At 44.0% G+C, this 18,882-nt stretch overlaps 1 protein-coding gene across 8 annotated transcripts in view; it reads right to left on the minus strand.

Moving 5' to 3' along the window:
* SYCP1 (synaptonemal complex protein 1) overlaps nucleotides 1-18,882 on the minus strand; it is a 276,938-nt gene that overhangs the window by 137,883 nt on the left and 120,173 nt on the right. For all 8 annotated transcript variants that reach the window (XM_083172734.1, XM_083172733.1, XM_083172735.1 and 5 more), the window contains exons 14-15: nucleotides 9,379-9,446; nucleotides 7,608-7,669 (exon numbers count right to left, since the gene is read on the minus strand). In XM_083172734.1, coding sequence (XP_083028860.1) covers nucleotides 7,608-7,669; nucleotides 9,379-9,446 — 130 coding nt within the window. The remainder of the gene's footprint in view (nucleotides 1-7,607; nucleotides 7,670-9,378; nucleotides 9,447-18,882) is intronic.

Genomic DNA, 18,882 nt, shown 5'->3' on the forward strand with positions numbered 1-18,882 from the left:
TCACCAGAGTTTTATTTTCATTGTTTATGTGTAAACATTACACCCTAAGAGGTGCTTTTTATGACAATTTTTACTGAGGTTGTAATAAATAAAATTTTTATCAAAATTGTTGTGATATATTATCGCCCTCTGAAACCCCACTTTCTTTTTTCATTTCTATTCCCTGGATCTTACCTAACAGAAGATCCCTCAGAGGTGCTGCTCCATAGTTCTAGAGCGCAGAAAGCTGACCCCCCATATCTTGTTATATATATATATATATATACAGTTCACGGTATGCCGGCACTCCGTAGTCACAAATCAACAGAGCTGGGTGCACTTTAAGTATTGGATAAGGTTTTATATATATATATATAAATGATTAAATGCATTGATCAATTCATGAACCAAATCTCCACTATTTATTATCAGTTAATTTAGTGTGTGCAGAGCCCATCCAATGTCTGTTTAAACAATGTGGTCACAAGCCATAGGGCACCCCAAAACTAGGAAAGGTGAGTGCCGATGTTAAGTGTATATATATATATATATATATATATATATATATAATTCAAGGAATGAAGCGGCACTCATAAGACTTTGTAAATGAAGTTCAGTTTTTATTTTCTGACATGTTTCGGGAGTTCCACCTCCCGTCGTCAGGGATATACACAGAATGACTTGCACAGTAAACCTTTAATCTTACATCAGGTGCACCTTCACCAATCAGATGGGACCCCTCCATCTACCCCACCCACCACACCTGCAGCCGAGGCTCCACTCAGAACCAACAGCGTGCAAGGCAGGTGGGATGAGATGACGTAAACGTTCACATGATCTTATCCCGCATGTAAATGAAAAAATAACTAACACGTAATTACATAACATACAAGAATAATAACAATATTAAAATACATGCTGGTTGCTTCAAAGGTCAAATAGAAATGCTAAGGACCAAGTCCTATTATATGAACGATAGTTAAATAGACCTTCGATAAAACAAACATCAAGTAAAGAAAACTTAACAGATGAACATTATAATTCGAAATGGGTATATGGCTTAATAAATTCCATTATCACTAACAACCTCCCCATAATATAGTATTCCTTAAAGGAAACAATGTAAGCCTAATTTTTCGTTTAACCCAGACCACAGACCTACAGGAACCGACAAGGGCGTCCACCACGTCCAGTGCCTAATAACTCCAGTACATCTATGAGTGACATTGATTCTGCCCAAACTAACATTAATGACACAGTGGCCCTTTTAGTGGTACGTCAACGTTGGGCAGTAACCCTGGCAGGACTGAAAGGCTCCCCCACCGTACAAGGAGGGGGAAACAGAACAAGAGGGAGAGGTCGATCATCATCAAAAAATCCCGAATAGACGATTTGGTATTCAATCTGACAGACTCTCTGTTGACAGCAACTGAACTTTTTGTCCTCTCCAAAGGTTTGACTTTTATCCCTACAAATTTTCATGATTCCATTCAATGGCAAATTGACTTGTATCGTTTTTCTAGATCCTTACGTTTGAAGGATTTCTTTGGACATAAGCCTAGTCAGCTGCCTTCTAGCGACAGAGTCCCTGTCCAATTACGTAAATTATCACAGAATTCTAATTTTGGTCGGTGACCATCGAAAGATGTGGGTGGTTACCCGAGCCATGCGAATGGATGTTTATGCAAAACATCCATTCGCAGCTGTTTGGGCGAAGCCGCACTTTGAGGGGGCGGCGGGGGGGTTGTTCGCCGGGCGGTGTTTGGTGGACTCGCAAGGCTGCGAATTCGCAGCCTTGCGAATCAACCTGAATAACCCCCATAGTTTCAGAGATTGTTTATTGATTAATTTTATGTTGATTAGCTCATAAATCTGTTCTTATCCAGGACTGATGGAATACCCTATACCTGATGTTAGATATCTGTGTATGTTGATTAATTTTATATAAATTGACCTACACATTGTGTTTAATGAGGTAATAGGGAAGGGAAGAGGGAGAAAGAGAGAAAGAGGTATACATAAAAAGTGATAAAAATAAAGAAGAAAGATAAATATGGAGAGATAAGAATGGAGAGAGATAAAAAATATGTATTCATAATTTTCTATGTTTAATCTTGTTTTAAGTATTTTAAATATTTTACAGCAGAAGAAGTCAGTTGTATTCTGAATTAAAAAAAAGGAAAATTCACAGTAGATTTATAGAAAAGGAAGATGGAGATTTGAAATAGTTTTATGTGAGATATGGACTGTAGCTTTTATATTTAATAAGACAGTCTGGGGTTAGCGTCCCCAGTTGGAAGATCCACCAGCTTTCACATTTCAAGCGTTTCCTATTGATGTCTCCTCCTCTGATTCCAAGGAAAATTCTTTCAAGTCCAACAAATTGGATATTATGGCGAGTCCCTCGATGGTTTGTATGGAAGTGTCTTGCCACTGAGGTAAGTTTTTCATTTTGGCGATATCCTGGCTTGCGTTTCGTATGTTACCCAGGTGTTACAAAATTCTGGTTTTCGAAGGTTTTGAGGATTAAAAACTAGAACTGGATTAAAACTAGACTTTTTCTTAAAGTTTGTCACTTCTGTTATTGCCCTCATTTTCTTTCATCTTAAAGAATTTTTTTTACTGTAAGCTTTCTCGAGAATTGATGAACAAATGTGTTAAAGTCAATGGCATGTATTCAATGCTCCTATTTCGCCGTTTATAATGGCGAGTATGCAGGTTTTTTGAGAGTAGAGAACTTTTTTAACATATTTTGTACCTCACTGTATTCAACTCTGTTACTTCACAGAAAATATCTTGCGAAGCAAACGCTTCTCCCCGTTGTTTGCTGTGTTTGTTCAATGGGGATTTCAGTGTGTCTCTCAAAAAGTCTATACAATGCACAAATAGCGAGTCCTGTAAGTTTTTTTTTTTTTTTTGGAGAGGTTCTCCGTTTTTCCCTCGGCATCTTTGTTAAATTTGTCCTTTTTTTGTTTGTTTGTTTTAAAAAATTAAAAATATGTACTGTAATGTATTTATTGCAAGTGCCATAATGCTGTACTACTCTATTAATTGATTTGGAATTGAATAGGTTATTTTAATGGTAACCAATAAGAAATCATTTTGGAATGCTCCTAGTAATTTCCCATGCTTCCTCTCTTCTTCCTCACCTAGAGCGGGATGTACTAACGCTTACCGCTCCGTAGACATCCATGTTTCGCGTCCGCAATGGCTTCGTGTTATGTATTAATCAAGTTTCGTTGTGTTGCTGAAAAAAAAACTCCGCCGGCTTCTGTTCTTGCGGAGTTTCCGGCGCGGCAGATTCCCTCATTCATCTCTGTGTAGCTGAAGCGCCTGTGTGATGTACTAACACTCGCAGCGCTCAGCTTTGTGTGGTATTAATTCGCCTTGTATTTCAGGCGTTATACACTGTTTTATCTCATGGGGGTTTTTTTGTGTCACAAATATATTAAACAAGAAGGTAATTTTTTTTTTTTTATTTGTCTGAGTTAATAGGGGTGTTGGTTGTCTTGTGGGCATCTCATTAGAATGCATTTTGCTGGATAGCCGTGGCTTAGGGTAATGAGGGCAATGTGATGTTTGTATGGATTATTTGTTTGAGGTAATGCCAAATTGCAAAATGGGGTTTGGTTTGAAGCAGATTAAGGTGTCGTCATTGTTAAATTAGGGCAAGGGATGTTGTTAGGGTGAGGGGTGGTAGGGCTGAATTGATAGGCACGTGTGAGGGGTGGTAGGGCCGAGGTGATGGGCACAGTAGGTTTTTGAGGGGAGGTAGGGCGTTGGTGATGGGCACAGTAGGTGCTAGGGGTGAGGGGAGGTAGGGCGTTGGTGATGGGCACAGTAGGTTCTGAGGGGTGGTAGGGCGTTGGTGATGGGCAGAGTAGGTGGCACCTGGGAGTGAGAGAAACCCGCGCGGCGCAGCACACAGAAACAACTGCGCATGACAGGAGTAAACGTCATTGCGCATGCACAAAAAAAAAATTCCGACGGATAGCAGAGTTAACGCGGACATGAAGATAGGAAAAAAAATTAGTACATAACGCGGAGATCTCCGCAAAAAGAGAGCGAAATAATCACGAAAAAAACAACTACACTTCACTACAGAAATGCGAGTAATAGTACATCCCGCCCCTAACCCCCAAACAAGCTTTTAAACACGCTAACAATTATAAAATAAATTAAATAAAAACTCAGGGCAAAGAAACAATGCACAACACTTTTATTGGTAAGCTGCTCAATCAGAGGTCTGTCATTCAGGTGCCAACAGGGAGGGGTAAATCTGGTTAGGAAAAAAAACAGTTTGTATCCCTATTGCACACTGAATGAGAAATATACATATAATAAACAGATAATACAGAGATCTTGGTTGCATATATCTGCAGATATAGGGTTAAGCCCCCAGGCCGTACGTCAAGGCGTCTCTGTCACTGGGGGTCCCTAACACTGGGTATGGGTCTGGGGTGTGGGCCCCCAACATGCCGACACAGGCTGACTACTCCAGGGCAGCACACAAATGAAAGTTAGTAGGTGTTAAATAAGAAGCACATAAGTGCTATGTAGGGAGGTGAAGGTGTGATTAAAATAATACATACAATAGGGAAAAAACATAAATGTTAATAAAGTGTTAGGGTGTGCTACCCTGGAGAAACAATGCCAAAAGTACAACACAAGGATAAAGGCCAAACAGAACAAAATACACCTGTCTGCACAAACCCAATTAAAATAGTCACACAGCCATTTGTTGTAAAATAAATACTGAACAAAACATTAACCTTTCTAAACCTTTGTAAAAAAATACAAGTCCACAAATGCGAGGAACACGCTGCTGAGATGAACACCCTGCTCAGGAATATCCCAGTCTGACCAGCTCACGTGGAGAGCAGGAGAAAACACATCTCTCCAGTTACAGCACTCCCATTTGAACTCGCATAATTATGCTAAGTTCGCAAAAGGGGCCGGCGAGCTGGCCACATGTTGAATACTGAGGAAGTCAGAAATGAGGAGATGAGAAAAAGTGCCGAGCGCTTCAGCGAGATCACAGGGACACAGAACAGTGAGCGGTGAGCCAGACTCTCAAAAAACATTGAATATTCCTCAATATCGTTTGCTGGTGCGAATTTCATCCTCTTTTTGAGGATTTCTTCTTCCTCCTTCAATAGAATATGGTAAAAATATGGTAATAAATATGGTAAAAAAAAAATTATGTTGTGCTTTTCTTTTCTTTCTTTCTCTCTTTGCCCCCCTCTAGATCTTTTCTCCATATTGTATACTGGGAAGTCCCTTAATCCCTTAATATTCCAAATTTATTTGGGTGAGTGTTAGGAGCGGCTCAGGCAGCGCTGCTCCAGTACTCCGTGGGCGACGCGCCCCGACTGTTGCTAGGCAGCCGGGACTTCGCCGCGTCATCTCCTCCGTTCTTCCGCCGGATGCAGACGCGAGTAGCGCTGCTCCTGCAATCCTGACACCAAGCGCCCCGGCTGTTGCTAGGCAGCCGGGACGCCGTCGCGTCATCAGTCCCGCACTTCCGCCGGACGCTGACGCGCGCCCGGCAGCGTTCTCACAATTCCTTCCTCCCCTGCCGCAGCGGTTGTCTAGGCGACGGGGGACGCCAGGCGGCCGCGGGGAGGAGGGGACAGTCTGCAGGCCCTTCACAGCTGATTAGCAGCAGCTGCGGGGGACGCCTTTTGGCGCCCTATTTAAGGTCCCGGGCACTACTGTCTGACGCCGGTGATAGTTCTACCTTGGTTGGTCAGAGTGTTCCCGGTTTCCTGGTTCCTGTTGGTCTTGGTTCCTGCCCTGCTTCCAGCATTCCAGTGCCTTTTCCCGTGTTGCTGCTGAGGGTTACCCTTCTTGTTCTGTATCTTCATCTTTCAGATAAGTGGGGGTTATCCTTATCTTTACTGCACCTGTTTATTCAGTATTGTTTAGTACCATCCTTGAGCATTGTTACTCCTGTATGCCATTTAGTGTTAAGTACCATCCTTTGAGTATTGTTACTCCTGTACGCCATTTATTGTTAATATACCATCGTTTGAGTATTGTTACTCCCACATATCATTTATTGTTAAAATACTATCTCTGGAGTATTGTTACTCCCAGTGCCATTTGTGGCAAGATTCTATCATCTTCTAGTCTTGTGAGTCCTCGCCTGTGGTTGTAGTCAGTTGTTCCCCTTGTCCTCCGTTGGCCTTGACGGGCGCGTTGTCACATGTAAGACCTGGTGGCATCGGGGGCGGAGCCTGACTAACGGGCTCTGTCGAACGCGGCTATTATAGGTGAAGCCTTAGCCCTTGCACGCGTCCGTCAATTCTATCCGGAGTTAGGGTTGGCGGGGACTCTACGGATCCTAACAGTGAGAAAATGTTTTTCCTGTATTCCTTCCTGAAGGTCTGAAATTTCTCCTATAGGTATTCCTAGGATATACCCAATCTTCTCTTTCTCACCTACAGTATATGGTCTGTTGTCTTGGCAAGTATAGTGGCGATTCCACCTTTGGTTGTTGTCTCTATAATGATTTTGTCTAAAATGTTTGTCATCCCTTCTCATTTGCAATTTTATCATTCCTCCAGGGTGTTCAATCATTCTCCTCCTCAATATCACTCAAAAAAATTCCTCCACTTGATCTATGTTTATTCTTTCATTGTTTTTCTTTAATTTCTTTGAGTTTTTTTATTGAAATCTTTTTGGGATTCTTTTTTGTTATATTTATGCTCACCTTTTCTATAAAACTCATGACCTCGCTTCAACTTTTTTTGTTTCTTTATAATCAGGTCCCTTGTGTCTTTATCTATTTTTATCTTGTGCAAGAAAGAGAATCAATAATATAAAATATATAGGAACATTGCCAGAGTGCCGTCTGTGAGAGTCTCTTCCAAATAAGTACTTTTCTCCTTTCTTATTGTGTTTCTCAAAACGTTCATAAATAGGAATTAAATTAAATATTTCAGATCTGGGTTCTACTGAGGTGGAACCCTAACAAATAGGCCTTTCAGAGTTAAACCCACTTCCATGTTCCGCAAGGCGGAAATAATACACTATATATATCTGGCGTGTGTGATCTATCAGGAGAGATGTGCCAACAGTGTGCCCGGCAGCTATGGCCTCCATTGAATCAGAGAATAGGGAAGTGGGTGATGATGACTTCCGGCATGTTTGCATTTAACATGGCGGCGCAGGATACTGTCCACAGAAGGGACGGGCGGCCTGTCTATCGGTCCCGATTGAGGCCGTTCAGCCCCATGTAGGATATCGATTATTGAGGTGAGGCATATGAATTTATTTATAGAAGGATCTAGGTGTATTTATGTGTATTTTATGTATTATAGGGGATTATTAAAGGGGATTAATGTATTATCATGTGGACAAGGTATCATTTCCAGTCACACCCCTTATAATTGCAATCTCATCAAAAATCATCCCTGGTTATTTCCAGATCATGATTTCAAAGGATAACATGTCACATATGCCTGTTACAGCAAGGACACTCACCTATTCATATCTTAAAAGCAATGAAATACTGTATGTTAAAAAAGAAAGAAATCCCCATAAAATTAATGCTGCAGTAATTAAGTCACATGCACAGTTAAAGGTAAAATTCGGAATTGTGTCATTTAATAGTATTAACTTACCGAATCAAACTTAATTTTTTTCATTTCTGTTTTCTGATTCTCATTTCTCTTTCTAATTTCCTCTAAAAAAATAAATGAGTGTTGTTAAGTTTATGAGCAAATACGTTTCTTTTTAAAAGTGAAGTGTACATTAGTTACTATTGTGAAAATGGATTAAAAACAGTGAAAAATATATAACCAATATATAACCACCCTTTTACAGAATGTAAAACCTTTGTGGTAAACCTATTTTGTGGAATGTTATTATATCATACCTAAACCTTTCCTTATATTGTAAATTCAAATTATGTTGTCTGCAAAGAAGACCATCTGCACAATTTTCTATTGTTTACCAACTTCCATTGTAAACCCTGTTTAGTCTATATGCTGGCCATCCATTTAGCAGTATTCAATGCTCTTCGCTCGCCATATTGAACAGCGAGTATCGTTCTGTTTGCCGTTTTATAGTCGCCGCTGTTCCCTGTTGTTTATCTATGGGGAGTTTAGTGTAAATTGCCAAAAGTGTATTCAATGCTAAAATGGAAAATGGCGGTCGGTCTTTTTTTTGGTGTAGTTTGCTGTTTTGCTCTCAACATCTTTTTTAGGTGAACTAAAATTACTACTTAAAAAATAAATGTTTTTTATCAATTTTTTTTAGTGTCTACAAAAGTCAGTTTACTTATTATTTGAAGGATCTTATTTTATTTCGTTACAGTGCCACATTAATATATATATATATTTTTTTTTTTTTTTTGTTTTTTGCTCCATGTTTTCAGTGACTGGCTCTATTTAACCCACTAATTGCCTGCGGTGACCAGCATCTATGCCCTCTCCCTCCTGCACCGGCAGGGAAGGGGTGGGTTTGGAAGTAGCTCCGGTTGCCAGTGCTGCTGCTAATATTTAACACGATAGCCACTGGGCTGGAGTCTGTCCCAGTTGGCGGAACACAGTAACCCCTTCCTCGCCGAGACCCTAGGCAGGAGGAGAGCGGAGAAGCCGCAGCAGTGCAGGGAGTTGAGACATCAGGCACAGAACACGCCCCCTCCGGCCGGTGCAGAACTGCTGACAGTCCCTGTGGGAGAGCCAGCCCGGAACCCGCACACCACACCCAACTTGGGAAGGATGCGCGGCGCAGCAGCGAGGCCCTGTCCTGCCTGAGAGAGCCGCACTCCCTCCTGGTGCGCCGTATTTGGTTATTTTCGCCGTCAGGGGCACCGAGCCCCTGACACATTGAATAGGGGGAGAGGGAGGGCTGGCGGCGGACACGGAGCATGGTGAGCACACAGCATAAGCAAAATAGCTTACACTGAGCTGCTCTCGACGTGCAGTTGAATACTGCCCATTGTCTCCATAATACCAATTTAAAAAAAAGAAAAAGACAAAACCTACACAAGGGGGGTCACATGTTATATAAAGCATATAATTAGTTAAACTTATCTTTTGTTATTTAATACAGATGTACCGTATGTCATCATTACTATTATTACAATCGACATGTAAGATGATACAATGCTCCATGGTGCTGCCGAAAGCAGTGCATACATAAACTAGTTACATAAAGGGAAAAAATTCATTTAGACATGAAAAGAAGAGGTGATAAGGTGATATTGTGTTTCAGCCTGAGATAGTTACACGGAAAAGCACAACTACAATACGCTGGTAAATCCTCAAGTCTGAAATCCAAGATGATGGCATTGCTATGGCATTACAGTAGTGAATGCTGTTATTGCGGAAGTCAGGCTTCACAAGTATAATTTATTCAGAAATGTTGCAGTCTAACCTTATATCTTACCAAGTTCTAAAGACTTCTCCTGTATTTCCAGGGTGGCCATTTTCAATTTAATATCATTTTCTTCTAATCTGAAAAAAAGAATACTTCTTAAAGTAATATACTGTAGCTGCAGAACTATATTTTGAAAATTATATCTGATTTAACCTAAACTTTGAAACATCAATTGTTAAACTTTTGTATTCAACTTGTCTTTCAATATCTTTCAAATTTGTGAAGGAGTTACGCGGTTTATTTTTGATTCTGTTGACTTATTTTTTTCTCTTAGGGCCCATACACATTATGCAATATTGTACACGATTGTTACCATTTAGTTCAGTTCCGTATGATATTTTATAATGTGTACACACAAGGTATTGTAAGATATGCACTCCCGTGCATCTTATGAGACATTGGGGTAGATGTATTATAGTTTGTTAATGGGGCGAAGCAGGAAGGGACACCAACAAGATGTAATAACATCTTGTCCCATGAAGAGAGGGAGCATAAACTCCCCCCTCCTGCTGACAGTGCACAGCCAACTCTTCTGAGCATGCACGAGATCTCGCTATTTACTTGAGATCTCCAGCGCAGCCTGGAGTTGGCAGCAAGGACAGAACTGTCTCTGTTGTGGGGCTAGGTTATCGCCACCCTGCCGCTGTCAGAGTCGGTAGCTGCAGGAGGCTGAACGTTCGGCGTTGCTAACCATTCATTCGTTTGCCCTGCATATTGGCCTTGTCATTTAGTGCACACTGGCCCCGTCATACATGGCTGTGAAGCGGTATAATCACACATAAAATGCACTGATACCCCTTCTCCCCCAAAATGCACCTTTATACATCTGCTTCATTGTATGATAGTCCTGAAGAGCAGGCTTGATGGTAAGATATTGGGTGATGCTATGCACATATTATGATCTTATGTCAAATCTAATTGTGTGTACATAAGATATAACATGTCCAGGAAAGAAACTGAAAATGTATACAATATCTTATCGTATCTCATTGTTGTAATGTGTGCATAGCCTTAGGCTACTGTATACTGTACATCCAAGTATAAACATAACCATAGAATTAGTAGCTAGGTGTTGTTTGTGGTTACCATTCTCAAAATTGGTCCAACATTATGTGGTGGCTTGTCCAGTTTGAGCCATTAAAAAGCACATACCTCCCAGCAGACACTTACAACCTCTCCTTATATTCTCAGGGTCCTTGACGGGTAAGGGGGCCATTAACAATGCACTGGAGATTATTAGTAAGAGAAAAGTGTTAAATAGAATGTAATAGTGTGCCACCTCAGAGCCACCCAGCCACACCAATCCAGGGGCACCACACTCCAAACACATGTTAGCCCCAACCTGGATCCTATAATTAACTAGTATAAAACCACAATAATTGCTCTTACTTTAATATACCTAAACTAAGAGCGTCTTACCTATAGAAACCCTATAGTGCTCCATATGGCATGTCAGGACCAGCACCTCCCCCTAATGCTATCTCCCTTATGCCTCTAACAACAGAAATATATACTGGCAGACGCTCATTCAGTTTAGTGATATCGCTTAGGTGCATAAATGGGAGGGGAAATACTGAGTAAGAAAAAACACATTGTTTCTCCCAGCACACTGAATGATACCAGTAATCTGAAGTGGCACACTATTACATACTATTTAACAATTTTCGGTACTTATGTATTATCTGGGCTCCCATGTTAAATGCACCCCATTTTTTCATACCCCTACTATCCAACTACGCATGGAGTTGATTTTATATAGTGTGGCGAGCGTAGCGAGCCACCGTGCCCGAAGCGTGGCGAGCACAGCGAGCCCCGCGAGGGGACGCGGTCTCATAAGAAAACCGGGAGCCCAGATATTACATAAGTACCCAATTTTCTCTAACTAACTAAAAATCTCATCCCCAACACTTTTCCTTTAAAATTTTGATTACATTCATCACTTTCTTTAATCACTTTTGTACTGGCTTCTTTCACTTACTAACACTTATTACACTTTAGTTTTTTCACTGGTGTGCTTCATTGGGCTTTCTGGTTTATGCTGATTTTTGGGGTGCCGTTCCCTGCACCTAGATATAGCAACAGGGATGCGCAATACTAAGAGAATCTGTAGGGGGTTGGCTTGAGGGCTAACCCATGTATTTGCCCATATATGTAACCAAGATCTTTGGTTGTCAATGTTATTGTTATATAGGGGATGTGATGTTTATTCACGTTTAGCAGGCTGCCTAGCAACCACCATTAAATAAACACAGCCACTGTTACATTTCTGGTGCTGAATATATAATACTATGGTGCTCAGCTGTAGATAGTACATGCTGCAGTCACTCTACCAATGCACTTTCTATTTACATCTTTTTCTTTTGTTTACACTTTGGCCAGGTCACAAAACATCACTTTTGGTGCAGCAGTATCAAGATTCCTTCTCCCTCTGATGTTACGTATACTTGTGTCTGGACCACTGAGAAAGGCATATTCACATGGGTATGACCATCATGGCTAGGACTTCCCTTCTGTTTTAACAAATGATAAGTTCTGTACTGGGATTTTTCAAACAGAATGGCTTTTACTATTGCTTAATGAAATGTTTTGAAATTTTTTTAATCACTAGTGGGCTTGTCTCTTTTTATGCCTCTGGTGGAGATGAAAAGTTTTTTTTTTTCATTAAGCAAAGTAGAGTTTATTGCTCACAGTTAAACTATGACAATATACACAAAGGTAATGTAAAAATATACAAATGGTTTGATCACTATACCCGGCGCTGAGTGCAGAAAATAACAATACATCCCTACTTGGGAGATAACGTCTCCTCTTCTCTGCCTCCGAAATGGGGACAATGACAATGTAGTAGTTAACATTTCAGTCTGGTTACATGTAGTAAACTATGACCTACATTTTTCTGTATCTCTGATGCAACTAAGATGCAGAATGTAAAGATAAAAAAAGTACACTAAAGGCCCATACACACTAGACGATATTGGTGACAATATCGTTCAGATGGGGCTTTCTGAACAATATTGTGAACAATATTGTTGTTAGGCGCCGTACCTGGCGTCGCCGCCGTCCAGGTCCCTCGGCAGCGTCTGCGCTGCAAGGACGGCGGCCATCTTCCGACGCGCGTCACCAGGAGGCTTCGGGGACGTTGCTAGGCAATACCCCGAACTTCTGCTCCGGCCGTCTCTGCAGGGGGAAGGCTCTGCAGGGCGGACAGGAAGTGATGTCGCCACAGGGGGCGGCTAATTCAAATATAAGCCGGCGTCTCTCACAGACGCCGGTTATAGTGTTCTTTCAGCCTGTTGCTGAGATCGTGTTCCTGGTCCAGGATCCTGTTGGAGAATCCCTGTTTTTCCCCGCCTGGTCTGCCTTGCCTGGTTTGGTCCTGAAGTACCCTGGTTCTCAAGGAGTGCCGTGCTGTGAGAGTTCACCATCCTCAGAAGTCTGGAGGGGCTTGTCTGTGATACCATCATCTTTTCAGATAAGTCAGGGGTCACCCGGTGTTCCCTCCTGCTATTTGGCACATTTCTTTATAGTACATCTCATTAAGCATTGTTGCTATTTTCTTATATTACATCTCTCAGGCATTGTTGCCATTTATTCCTTGATTCATCGTTACGCATGGTTGCGCCCTATAAGGGTTACCGCCTAGTATCGTCATCCCTCGGGGAATCCGGGGACTCCTATCTTAGTGTCAGGTCAGTTAGTTGTCCCCTTGCTCTCCTCTGGCCTTGGTGGGCGCGTTGTCACTCTCAAGACCAGGTGGCATCGGGGTTGGAGCTGGACTAACCAGCTCCTTCGGACGCAGCCAATTTTGGCGAAGCCTAGTTCCGCACGTGTCCGCCAACTCCAGCTCGAGGCAACGGAGGTAGGGCAGGGTAGGTGGTCCCCATTCCCTTACATTATAACCGGCCCATATTAGGATCCTCAGCAGTTCTGGTGGATCTTCTTTTTGCTCAGTTATTGTGCTTCTTTTTTGTTTTTTACATTCATCATGGATCCCACGGCAGGGAGTCCTGCTCAAGTACTTTCTGACCAGGTCCGTCTCCTCACGCAGCAGATGGTAGAATTGTCCCTGCGAGTGGAGACACAGGAGGAGGTCAGAAGAGTAGCCCCTGTTATACCCCAACCAGTAAAAGAGCCTAAAATGAACTTACCCGACCGCTTCACTGGCGACCGGAAACTATTCTTCAATTTTAGGGAGAGCTGTAAACTATATTTCCGTCTCCGGCCCATTTCCTCTGGCTCCGAGGCCCAGAAGGTTGGGTTGGTAGTCTCCCTACTCCAAGGGGATCCACAGACATGGGCCTTTGGATTAGGGGCAGATAGCCCGGAGCTCAGTACTGTGGATGCATTTTTTTACGGCTATGGGGGTGCTGTATGATGATCCCGATAAGGCAGCCTCCGCCGAAGCTCACAGGGCCTTAAGACAAGGTCGCCGTACTGCAGAGGCCTATTGCTCCGAATTCCGTCGCTATGCTGGGGATACCACTTGGAATGATCCTGCACTGCGGAGCCAATTCCGTCTTGGCCTAGCAGATCAGGTCAAGGATTTCCTGGTTCAGTTTCCGGCGGCAGCCTCCCTAGATGATTTGATGCAGCTGGTGGTACGCATCGACAGACGCATCAGGGAGAGGCGTTCGGAGCGAGAGTTGCCTTCCTGCCCTCTTGCCGATGCAGGGGGAGAGATGGTGGGCGGGACTGAAGAACCAATGCAGATTGGAGCGTCTCGCTTATCTAACCAGGAGACGTGCCGTTAGACCTAAGCATAGGTTCCACCCATTCTGAAAAATTAGAATTTTTTGTTATCCATAGCCCCTTAGCTCCTGTGGTGCTTGGCTTGCCTTGGTTGAAATTACATAATCCCAATTTCGATTGGCAGACTGGGGAACTGCTGCGGAGGGGTGGGTCATGCGCTGACTCATGTCTACACCTCCCTGTCAGGGTCTCAAGTTTCTCCAATCCTCTGCTTCCTGCTCCTTATGTTTCCTTTGCTGATGTATTCTCCAAAAAGGAGGCAGAGACGTTACCACCCCATCGGTTATACGACTGTGCCATCAGTCTACTGCCTCAGGCGAAGTTACCTAAGGGTCGTTTGTACTCCTTGTCGTTACCCGAAGCAAAGGCTATGGAGGAGTATATAGCCGACAATTTAAAGAAAGGCTTTATACGTCCCTCAAAGTCTCCTGTGGGGGCGGGGGTTTTTTTTGTTGGCAAGAAAGATGGGACCTTACGTCCATGTATCGATTACAGACAACTTAACCTGATTTCTGTCAAAAACTCTTACCCTTTGCCTTTGATTTCCGTGTTGTTTGATCAACTGCGCTCTGCCACTGTATTTTCGAAAATCGATCTCCGGGGTGCTTATAATTTGATTAGAATCAAAGCAGGGGATGAGTGGAAGACCGCTTTTAACACTCACACTGGTCATTATGAATATCTTGTAATGCCCTTTGGGTTGGCTAATGCCCCTGCGGTCTTTCAAGACTTCATTAATGACGTCCTCCGGGATTTTTTGGGGATTTTTGTGGTCGTTTATCTGGACGACATCTTGATTTTTTCTTCTTCTTTAGAACAACATAGGGTACATGTTAAAGAGGTTTTACAGAGACTCAGAGAGAACTGTCTCTATGCTAAACTCGAAAAATGCGAGTTTGAGGTTCATAGTATTTCCTTCCTTGGCTATATTATTTCCCGGAAGGGGTTCTGTATGGATCCTGCCAAGGTTCAGGCTATCATGGATTGGGTGCAGCCCACCACTCTTAAAGCGGTCCAGAGGTTTCTGGGATTCGCGAATTACTATCGCAGGTTCATCCCTGCGTTCTCAGATATTGTTGCGCCCATCGTTGCACTCACTAAGAAGGGTGCAGATCCTGCTTTCTGGTCTACAGAGGCCCGTAATTCTTTTCGCCATCTCAAAGAGGCATTTGTTTCAGCTCGTATCTTACGTCATCCTGATCCTGACCGTCCGATTATTTTGGAGGTAGATGCCTCTGACATTGGCATTGGGGCTGTACTGTCGCAGGTAGATCCCAAGGATGGTCTTTTACATCCCTGTGCCTTCCATTCTCGTAAATTCTCTTCTGCGGAGTGCAATTACGATGTGGGGAACAGGGAACTCCTTGCCATAAAGTGTGCTCTGGAGGAGTGGAGGCACTGGTTGGAGGGAGCCAAATTTCAGGTGACCATTTTTACTGATCATAAGAACCTCTCTTATCTACAGGATGCCAAGAGGCTTAATGCCCGTCAGGCGAGGTGGGCGTTATTCTTTGCACGATTCAATTTTCGTATTACATTCAGGCCAGGTTCCAGAAACACCAAGGCAGACGCCTTGTCTAGGAGTTTTTTGGGTCTTCAGGAGAGGGAATCTGCGCTTGAGACCATTATTCCATCTTCCCGGATTTGTGTTGGTATCACTCAGACTCTCTAAGATAAAGTCTTACGGGCACAATCGGAGGCACCCGACCTCACCCCCTCGGGGAGATTGTTTATTCCCTCCAGACTCCGAGGAAAGGTTCTTGTCGAGTTTCATGCAGCCAAGACTGCAGGTCATCCAGGTACTGCTAAGACGTTGGATTTAATCTCTCGTTTGGTGTGGTGGCCATCTATGAGGGGGGATGTGGAATCCTTTGTCAAATCCTGCGAGGTCTGTGCCAGAAACAAATCCCTCCGCACCCCACCCACGGGTCAACTTCTTCCTTTATCTTGTCCCGTAAAACCATGGACCCATATCTCCATGGATTTTATTGTTGATCTGCCCTCTTCCTCCGGTCATGATACCATCTGGGTGGTAGTGGACTGCTTCAGTAAAATGGCTCATTTTATCCCTCTTGTCGGTCTTCCCTCAGCCCAGAGATTGGCTGCATTATTTTTTCTGCATGTTTTTCGCCTCCATGGGCTCCCTATGGACATTGTCTCGGATAGGGGGGTACAGTTTGTCGCCAGGTTTTGGAAGTCCCTCTGTTCGGCTTTGGGCATCAACCTCAGTCCATCCTCTGGGTATCATCCTCAGTCGAATGGACAGACTGAAAGAGTCAATCAAACCCTCGAGCAATTTTTAAGATGTTACGCTTCTAAGTGCCAGAATAATTGGACGGAGGATCTGCCTTTCACGGAGTTTGCATATAATAATGCATGGCATTCAGCTTCTAAGATGTCTCCATTTTTTTGTAATTCTGGTCAACACCCCAGAGCTAATTCATTTGATCCCGGATCTTCTGGAGGCGGTTCTTGGTTGTCACAGAAAAGGACCATTTGGAGCAAGGTTCATAAAGCTCTTCTTGCTTCATCGGCATCTGCCAAACGGTTCTCCGATCGGCACAGGAGGCCCTGTCCGTTCAGAGTAGGGGACTGGGTTTGGCTTTCAACCCGGAACATTAAAATTCGCCAGGTCTCTCAGAGACTTAGTCCCCGCTTTCTTGGTCCTTTTAAGATTATCAGTCAAGTCAACCCAGTGGCTTTCAGGCTCCAACTGCCCCGGACCATGAAGATTCACAATACCTTTCATTGCTCCCTTTTCAAACAGGCTTCTCAGCCCAGGCGCCAGAGACCCGCACCTATCCTTGTCCAGGGTCGCAAGGAGTTTGTGATAGAAAGGATTCTAGATTCCAAGGTGACTCGCAATCAGCTCAGATTTCTTGTCCATTGGAAGGGATATGGCCCGGAGGAGAGATCCTGGATTCCGGACAACGAGCTCCCTGCTCCTTCTCTTAAGAAAAGTTTTTTTGAAGAATTTCCCCATAAACCCAGGGTTGGGGGTCCCTTGACCCCTCCTCAAGGGGGGGGTACTGTTAGGCGCCGTACCTGGCGTCGCCGCCGTCCAGGTCCCTCGGCAGCGTCTACGCTGCTAGGACGGCGGCCATCCTCCGACGAGCGTCACCAGGAGGCTTCGGGGACGTTGCTAGGCAACGCCCCAAACTTCCGCTCCGGCCGTCTCTGCAGGGGGAAGGCTCTGCAGGGTGGACAGGAAGTGATGTCGCCACAGGGGGCGGCTAATTCAAATATAAGCCGGCGTCTCTCTCACACAGACGCCGGTTATAGCGTTCTTTCAGCCTGTTGCTGAGATCGTGTTCCTGGTCCTGGATCCTGTTGGAGAATCCCTGTTTTTCCCCGCCTGGTCTGCCTTGCCTGGTTTGGTCCTGCCGTACCCTGGTTCTCAAGGAGTGCCGTGCTGTGAGAGTTTACTATCCTCAGAAGTCTGGAGGGGCTTGTCTGTGATACCGTCATCTTTCCAGATAAGTCAGGGGTCACCCGGTGTTCCCTCCTGCTATTTGGCACATTTCTTTATAGTACATCTCATTAAGCATTGTTGCTATTTTCTTATATTACATCTCGCAGGCATTGTTGCCATTTATTCCTTGATCCATCGTTACGCATGGTTGCGCCCTATAAGGGTTACCGCCTAGTATCGTCATCCCTCGGGGAATCCGGGGACCCCTATCTTAGTGTCAGGTCAGTTAGTTGTCCCCTTGCTCTCCTCTGGCCTTGGTTGGCGCGTTGTCACTCTCAAGACCAGGTGGCATCGGGGTTGGAGCTGGACTAACCAGCTCCTTCGGACGCGGCTATTATTGGCGAAGCCTAGTTCCGCACGCGTCCGCCAACTCCAGCTCGAGGCAACGGAGGTAGGGCAGGGTAGGTGGTCCCCATTCCCTTACAATTGTCCAGTGTGTACACTGCGCATCATTAACGAGGCACGCTCCCGCAAATCATTCAGCATGTTCGGACGAGGGAGGACAAAGTCAACGATGGCCATGCTGCAGTTACAGCATGACCATCGTTCCCCCTGCCGTCAGCCCCTACGCGTGCAGCATCGGCAAGTGTGTATGCACTTGCCGATACTGGTCCCCCCCCGACCACCTTGAGCATGGGCGCTTTAAATATAAAAATAGTGTGGCCAACTCCTCCCCTTCTACTTCTCCTCCCAGGCAGTCATAAAGATTGTGCCCGGAAGGGAGCAGGAAGATAAAACGCACTTCCAAAGAGGAGGATAAATACCACATAACAACATTCAATACAGAAAGTAAAGAAGAAAGAGTGAGAAAATACACTGAAAACCAACACTCACAGAGTCAGCAGATAATGTAGCATCCTAACATACAGTTGTAAACCCTAACAGGGAAAACTCCAAGGTAACTACCCTGACAGGTAACTTGCCCCAGGGCTAAGGTAGAGAACAGCGCTGAGGCAGGCGTCCAGTGACATACTGCTATCAAGCCACCTCCCACCTGCTTGCATCTCATGTGATCTGTCTGTCTCCCCTTCCTACTAGATTGTAAGCCTTTCAGAGCAGAGCCCTCTTCCCTCCTGTTGTCAAAGCTTTCCTTTCTTCACATTTCACTCACAGCTCTCCCATACTCAAACACTTAGTGACCATCTTCGTCCACATACTCGTCTCCATTTTTGGCCACCTGCCCCTAGTAGCACAATGATCAAGTCTTCACTACTTACATTTAAGCTGTAATGTGTATTGAATTGTGGCATTCATTTTACCTGTACTTGATTTTTGTTATTTATTTACTGTAA

The sequence above is a fragment of the Crinia signifera genome, chromosome 2 (assembly GCF_055691185.1).
Source record: "Crinia signifera chromosome 2, ASM5569118v1, whole genome shotgun sequence".
In the NCBI taxonomy this organism is placed as follows: domain Eukaryota; kingdom Metazoa; phylum Chordata; class Amphibia; order Anura; family Myobatrachidae; genus Crinia; species Crinia signifera.